The 8,164-nt window shown below is 37.0% G+C and overlaps 1 protein-coding gene across 6 annotated transcripts in view; it reads right to left on the bottom strand.

Moving 5' to 3' along the window:
• Positions 1-233: 233 nt before the first annotated feature.
• LOC113903082 (sodium channel protein type 1 subunit alpha) overlaps positions 234-8,164 on the bottom strand; it is a 183,001-nt gene continuing 175,070 nt past the window's right edge. For all 6 annotated transcript variants that reach the window (XM_027558726.1, XM_027558708.1, XM_027558754.1 and 3 more), the window contains 3 exons: positions 7,216-7,320; positions 5,337-5,607; positions 234-3,500 (listed from right to left, as the gene is read on the bottom strand). In XM_027558726.1, coding sequence (XP_027414527.1) covers positions 2,323-3,500; positions 5,337-5,607; positions 7,216-7,320 — 1,554 coding nt within the window. In that variant the 3' untranslated portion in view covers positions 234-2,322. The remainder of the gene's footprint in view (positions 3,501-5,336; positions 5,608-7,215; positions 7,321-8,164) is intronic.

The following is an 8,164-nucleotide window of genomic DNA, read 5'->3' as shown; positions in this document are numbered from 1 at the left end:
TTATAATCTGCTGCTTGTAGTCCCTGGTAGGCCACTCCCTCCAGTCTCATTCTTACCCCAAGTTTTCTTGCTCTCAGCCCAGGGGTGGGTGGGTGGGTGCGTGTGTGTGTGTGTGTGTGTGTGTGTGTGTGGGTGTGTGTGTGTGTGTGTGTAACTCCCCTTCTCCCTCAATCTGTAGAATAAAACTTATCTTGTTACACAACATGGTTAACCAAAAGTAACCGGGCAAACAATAAAATAAAAAATGTAATCTTTATTAGTTTGCACATTTTTAATGTTGGTTAGCATCATTTAGGGTAATAGTAGCATTTTCCAGCATGCAGTTCACGAATACAGTTTAAGTATTCTAAGTAGTTTTAAGAAAAAGAGGTGCCTATAGTTTGCTTCTGTAAGAAACAAAATATCCTGATGTAATTAACTACATAAGTTCACTACTCTCTGTTCTTGTGGGGAAAAAAAAAACTGTGAAACCCACATTATATTTAGAGCAATCTAGAGCAGCATGACTTCAAATAAATGGAAACATAAACAGAAGTTAGAAAAAAAAAGACGCAAATGAAAAATAAACACTACCTTCAATCAGTTAGTATAGGCACTACCAAAAACGTAAATAAAAATTTATACCTTTTTTCCATTTGCAAAGCATAATTTGGATGTCAGTTGTGAATCTATGTTTGCCCCTTAAAATTATGAAATAATCTAAAAGTAGCAAATGTAATAAAAAAGCAGAAATCTACAACTACCCAATCTTGTGTTCATTTCTTATTTAGCAAATTTCTTCCATGAAAAAGTACTATGGACAGAAAGTAAGAAAGTGATTGTGATATCAATCTTTAAGATAATTTCCTCTTCATATTTATGTACATAATGCTGAAAAATAAAATAAAATGATTTTTACAGTATTTATATTTGCTTATAAAATTCTAAACACATTTTAACAGGTTAAGCAGTGTTTTTTTTTTTTTTAAACATGTCTGTACAGTCGGGCTATACACCATATGTTATCCACTTAGAATTTAAAAATAACCAAAAAGCTGTTAAAGTGCTGCAAACTATTGCTTAATGACTTAAATAAATGAGATCTGTTGAACAATTTCTTTGACTTTACCAGTGACATATGGTTTCTCATAAATGAGATTCTGAGCGGTGGGAGAAACCAGATACAGCAGCATGGTAATAGAAACATGCATTCATAGCATCCAAACTATTTATAATGGTACAGAATACATTATATTACCTGTGTAAAGCTTGCACTCTACATTTCTTGTGGTACATATTTGATGCAATAAATACTGTGCTTAGGTCATTATTTGTTTGCTCAAACGTGCACCACAGGGTAAAATGACTATTTACATAATAAATAGCATTTCATTAACATATACATTGTCAACCTTACTGAGCTGAAGATGGCTAAACAAAGTGCAGGATTAAGCAGAAATTTATAAAGGGTTCTTTTGGTCAATTCCGTCTTTAAGGGAGAAGCAATACTCATTATTCAGTATTTTTTAAATACAATAAACAGAAATGTAACACTTAAGATTCCTGACATTTGAGTGAAGTTTGCACCTGCTAAGATTTAATGGGCTATCCCCCTAAAATGACATACTTGGTCTAGGGATTGGATTTGACAAAACAAGATCAGCAAAGCACCTCCAGTTATCACCTAATCACCCCTCCCAGAAACACAGATGGAATTTAAGAGCTCATTGTGTTCCTTGTGACTTTTTTCATGCATGATCTCTAAGTGTAGCATGCCCTCATGCAAACCATGTCTTTGTGCAGATGGGAGGGCCATGTGATTGCCATAACCCCCAGTGGCATACCTGTTTAAGAGGTCCTTTAATCTATTTCCCAACAGAAACCCCATTTACAAAAATAGTCACATATAATAAACAACATATGGACTAAAAAAAAGATGAATCCACTAACAGATTTTGTAAAAACGTGACAAATGTGGCAGTCGAAATGCAAAGAGTGGATACAATTACTACACTACAGTGTTTTCGTGTTAAACAACCCCCAAATTATAGGTTTGCACCCCTTTGAACTGGTCCCTACAGTCTACGTAGCCATTTTATCTCTTGTCTTCAGCAGTGTCAGCTGGTAGTGAGAACAGTAACCTCCCGTCAAGGTCATCTCCCTTTTACACAGTCAGTTTTCCAACAAGGGGTCACTGTCTGATTGTAGGCACTGACCTTAAGTAAATTTGTGTAAAAACAGTCAGTTTGGCATTGACCTCCTAAAGGAGTCCTGTTGACAAAAATACATCACCTTCACAGGCTGTAAACAATTTGTCACCCAGTGATTTTTATGTATTTGTGTTTATTTCCCTTTGGCTTTTTCATCTTTGCCTTCTTGCTCGTGCTTTTCCACAATTGGTTTTGTTACCCGATCATAGGAGGGTGGACAAGCTGCTGTGGACATGGTCAGATCAGTTTTTTCTGTAATTGAGTTTTCATTTATTCTGTCAATTATCATGTCTTCTTTTACAAGAAGATTAGCCCCACCTTTGATTTTATTTTTGTTGTATGTAAATGATGCCTGTTTTACAGTTCGCTTTAAAAGGTGGCGCCTGTATGCACGCTGAATAATAACAGCAGACACTTCCTCTTGTTTTCTCTTTAAAGTCGTAGTTATTGGCTGATAGGAGACTTTCGATGGGTTGGAGGCCATGAATCTCTCTTCCATCTGTATTCGAAGGGCATCCATCTCTCCACTCTCCCCCAGAACCCGCTTCGTAAAAGCAAATAAAATGTCAAGACAGTGGATTCGATCACCACTTACCATGGGCAAATCCATGGCAATGAGCTGGAGTTTGTTCGGTTGTGGCAAATTGAGCGGTGGTTCAAGAGCAGCTGCAAACTGAGATAGCTTTTCAAATTCCATGAACTGGGTGGCGTCGGGATCAAACTTCTCCCAAACCTCGTAGAACATCTCAAAGTCATCCTCACTCAGGGGCTCTGCGCTTTCTTCAGTAGCAACACTGAAGTTCTCCAGGATGACAGCTATATACATGTTCACCACGACTAGAAATGATATGATGATGTAACTGACAAAGAAGAAAATCCCAACAGATGGGTTCCCACAGTCTCCTTTAACTGAGCTGCCAGGGTTAACTTTATTAGGGTCACAATCGGGTGGTTTACTGTTGAGAATAGGTGCTAGCAATCCATCCCAGCCAGCAGAGGTGGTAATCTGGAACAGGCAGATCATGCTGTTGCCAAAGGTCTCAAAGTTAAACATGTCATCAATTCCAACCTCCCTCTTAACATAGGCGAAGTTGGACATTCCAAAGATGGCATAGATGAACATGACCAGGAAGAGCAGGAGGCCGATGTTAAACAGCGCAGGAAGGGACATCATCAAAGCAAAGAGCAGCGTGCGGATCCCCTTAGCCCCTTTGATCAGACGCAGGATTCGGCCAATCCTGGCAAGACGGATCACTCGGAACAAGGTAGGGGACACAAAATATTTCTCTATCAGCTCAGCCAGAAACATACCTATGGAAAAAAAAGATGAGGGTACTGACTAGTGAAGAAGTTATCCATTAAATTAATACTCAAATTTTGTTAAGGCTCACAGGTAAATTTCAGAGTACTAAAATTCAGTTGAAAAGTGTAGTGAAAGTGTTAGTCACTCAGTCATGTCTGGCTCTTTGCGACCCCATGGACTGTAACATGCCAGGCTTCTCTGTCTATGGGATTCTCCAGGCAAGAATACTGGAGTGGGTTGCCATTTCCTCCTCCACAGGGTCTTCCCAACCCAGGGATCAAACCCACATTTCCTGCATCTGCTGTATTGGCAGGAGGACTCTTTACTACTGCACTACCTGGCAAACTCCAAGGTGACTAAGATAGTATTCAATTCAATAAGGATTTTATAGTATATTTTATCCTTGAGGGGTATTGATAGACTAGCTTACAGAAAATCCAAAGACTGAATCTAAAAAAACAAGTTAAAAATTCAAGTTTGTCTGAAGAGCAGTAGCTGACAGTATATGTAAATGTTTATAAAAATACAGTGAACACGATGATTTTTTTCTGAAACACTAAATCATATAACCTGTATTCAGTCCTTCCCCATATAAACCTATCTGTAGTTTTGAATGCATTCATCTCTCCATGAACATGATGCTTTCCTAAGTTTCCACTATAATATTCATATATAGATGTATATATTTATTATGCTCTGGTGCATTTCTAAAAGGATTTAAGCTGATGCTTTTTCTGGTTTCCTACATCTGTGTCTTAGCCCTCTTACTTAGAGCGTCTTTATCCATTTACCTTCGAAATAGTGAAATAATGAATGAGCTGAAGAGGAGCTCAAGAAACCAAGTATCTTTGAATTACACTATCTCATTTTGTAAAGAGTAAATAAGCATGTTTGTGTCTGTATGAGAGAGGGAAAGAGAGACAGAGAAAGAAAGAGAGGTGAATACAACTAGGTACCCTATCCACAACTAGTTAATACCACAGAATACTATGGGAATCAAAGGGTACATACAACATATAAGTTGGATAAAAGATCAACTTCTTCAGAGGGGGAATGGCATAAAAATCTGCCCAACAGAGGTGCCCCATATTGGATGGTAAAATATTTATTCAATCATATCATCTGCTTTAGGGAAAAAATGGATACTTTAGGCCCACAGACAGACCTCTTCACTTCACTGGGGCTGGAGTTGTATCTTCAATTAGATGGGTTATTGCTCATGTGACCTGTTGACATTCCAGGCTTTGAAGTGTATGACTGATGAAATGATGTTCCATGCCAAATCACTTCTTTTGTGCATCATTATTATACATTGCAAGGTAATCTAGAAAATCTCTGATACTCTGCATTAAAGAACCTACCATTTTCACTGACATTTTGTTCTTTGCTTTACTCTCTTTCACTCTGTATTCTTCCTTATTAGTACCAGCTTCCACTCTTATCTGTATGCCAATGACTCTATGTCTCTGATGTACTGTCTCTCCTGAGTATCAGACTAAATTTCTATCCCTTTTTTCAACAGAGTCATTTACATATTGTATAGACTATTCAACTTCAACATGTCAAAGACATTTCGATCTTAATAGCACATTTAGTTAATAGAACATTTCTAGTTCAAATGACTGAGACTTACTATATTGACAAATAATACACCTAGTCTAAAATGGATAGAACAGGATACAATACTCAGTGTATAGCAGGAGCTTAATTTTGTAAGAAAGACAAACACATCTGAATGAAAAACATCAGAATTTTCACAGTGGTTTTCTCTGAGTGATCAGATGACTTCTAAATTAAATGTGATTGCTCTTTTATTGAGCTAAAAGGCTTGAAATACTTCTTACCTACTATGGAGAGAATGACCACCACAAAATCAAAGATATTCCAGCCTATGGTAAAGTAGTAATGGCGGAGGGAGATGAGCTTCAGCACACACTCCCCAGTGAACAGCACAATGAACACCAAGTTGATGCGGGACAAAATGCTAGTCACATAGTCGCTCTGGTCGTCGGTTTCCACCATCATGGTGACCATGTTGAGACAGATAAGAATCATGATGCTGATGTCAAAAACTTGTCTGGTGACGAAGTCAAAGACCATTCCTTGGAATTTGTTCTGTAGAGAAACAGAAAAGCTTTTAGGGACAGAGGAGTTTCCCTCTACACATGAACTTCTATATAAGTAGTTTCTGTACTGACTGTCTAGGATTGTACCGAAGAACCACTGGCTCTGAATTTCGTGAAAGATGGTGTGTATCACATTTAAGTTTTTAAATTTAGTTATCCAAATTACTATTTACCAAAATATATTCCACAGAATAACAATCCCTTGTCAAAAAGGGACTTCTGATAAGAAACACTGCATACTATTACACACTACTCTGAGAGGCCACACACAGCTATAACATTATGCGTTTAAAGTCCCTGTGTGGCAATAGTGATGTTCTTCCACCAAGCAGTCTTTGCTGATATTGTCACACACAGAATGCTGAGCCTACACAGGGATAATCAAACCGGAAGACATTCCTTATGCTTTGATGTCAAAAACCCATGGCGCTTTTCACTGATCTGTGATTTTGCCACTGTCATTCATTGCAGGCCATTGTCTGACCCACTGGGCTTCCCTTATGGCTCAGCTGGTAAAGAATCCACCTGCAATGTGGGATACCTGGGTTCCATCCTGGGTTGGGAAGATCCCCTGAAGAAGGGAAAGGCTACCCACTCCAGGCTTCTTGCTTAGAGAATTCCATGGACTGTATAGTCCACAGGGTTGCAAAGAATCAGACATGATGGAGGGACTTTCAATTTCACTTCACTTTCACTGTCTGACCCACTTTCCTAGGCCACTGAAGAACTTTGAGGATATCTTCTGTCTTACATTTTTCTTACACGTAATTGACTCATTTCTACTTTCAGTGTTAAGCCTTCACAGAGGACAGCATATGTTTTTTTTATCATTCTCAAGAAAGCAAGTGTGGGCTAGCACAATATGAATATGAATGTTCATTAACATTTTATTCCCCAGTACACCCCAGGGGTTGCTTTAACCTCACATGTCATCATCATAAAAATCAACACAATGTGGGATAAGGCTCTCTATTTCATAGCAGTTGTTTCATTGGTTGTCATGGAAACATGACACCTGTTTCTTATCATCATGAATTGTACTTATTGGCTCTGACTTCTGTAGACATTAGTAATTTCTAACTTTATAGCCATATATATGAATATTAGATACTAGAAGTCTTTTCATCTCCAAAATACTTGGTACCTCTAATGAAAAATAAAATGGAAGTAAGGTATTATTTCACTTAACAGTTCATCAACTTGTTTATCAGGAAACTGTTAAACTTGTTTATCAGGAACCCTATCAAAGATTTACTTCTCTATATGCATGACTCAGCAACTACTCTTGAGTTACATGATCAAATTTCTTGTGCACATAACACTGCCTATGTGTCTTTTGGCTTTTCATTTCGATTCTAGTTGTATAATTCTAATTGACTTGACAATAAAGGTACATTTTCTGTTTCCTCTTTTTCCTTTTGGCCTCTTCCTGTAAAAAATTATTTTACCATTACCATAAAATGTATGAATTAATGATGCTCTAAAAGTGGGAGAAATCTTTGCTGCTAGAAATGTTAGCTGCTATCTCTTCTGTGAGAAAAACTAGGCAAATTTTTGTTTTTATACATTTTCCCCCATATCATTTGGTATTTCTTACTCCTGGTCGAGGTATAGGCTTTTGTGGCTTTTTTGATCCTAATTTTTTCATTGCATTATAGTATTTCTTCTGTTCTTCTGTCATAAAGATGTCTTGACCTCCAAAGTATAGAAAAGAAAAATAAAAACTGGTTAAAACTGTGTACCTTCCTTCTTTCAATGTTAAACTTAGAAAAGGGACCATTAAAAAAGGAAACACAAAATTCAACCAAATAGCATTATTTGCCTAGGATTTTAAAGTGAAAAATTAAAACTAGTTTTAGATACTATAATCTTATTTATTTCAATCATCCAAAATTGACTTTATGATTTTTATTATTATTTTATGGAGGAAAACAATCCCACAAACTGAGAGGTTAAGTATTTTACCCAAGACTGTAAACTCAGGAAGTAGTACTATTTGGTTCACTGAGTCACTAAATACTTGGTTCCTTACACTAGACACACTGTCTTTCAGAATTTTCAGACAATGATTTTCTTATTCATATGTAGCAAAGAGTTAAAGTAGGTATATTGCGTGATGGTTTCGAGTTACTCATAAAGAGCCACTGTCACTCTGCCAAGAATTGGAACAAAAGGCTGGAAAGGAAACTGGGGAAGTTGGTAGAAGAGTTAGGGGAAAAGTCAAAGTCATAAGTTTGACAGGTATGTGACAGGCCAGTAGTTACAGACAACTGGAATTCAAGCTAATAAGTGAAATGAAATAGCTTGATAATGATGACAGAGTAATATTAGTAATAACAAAGGAGGGCATGTTCTATAATGAAAGAGCCTCATACAATGGAAGCAATTATATAATAGGAAAACAGACTGAACAAATGAGATGAAGGGTCAGTACATGAAGGAAGAAATATAAATGGCAAAAAATAGCCCTTGAAAGCATATTCAAACCTACTAATAATAAAAGACATGAAAATGAAAATTAAATACAATTTTCATATATCAAATAC

The sequence above is a fragment of the Bos indicus x Bos taurus genome, chromosome 2 (assembly GCF_003369695.1).
Source record: "Bos indicus x Bos taurus breed Angus x Brahman F1 hybrid chromosome 2, Bos_hybrid_MaternalHap_v2.0, whole genome shotgun sequence".
NCBI lineage: Eukaryota > Metazoa > Chordata > Mammalia > Artiodactyla > Bovidae > Bos > Bos indicus x Bos taurus.
The sequence above is the reverse complement of the archived record's forward strand: the minus strand, read 5'-3'. Positions and strand labels throughout refer to the sequence as shown.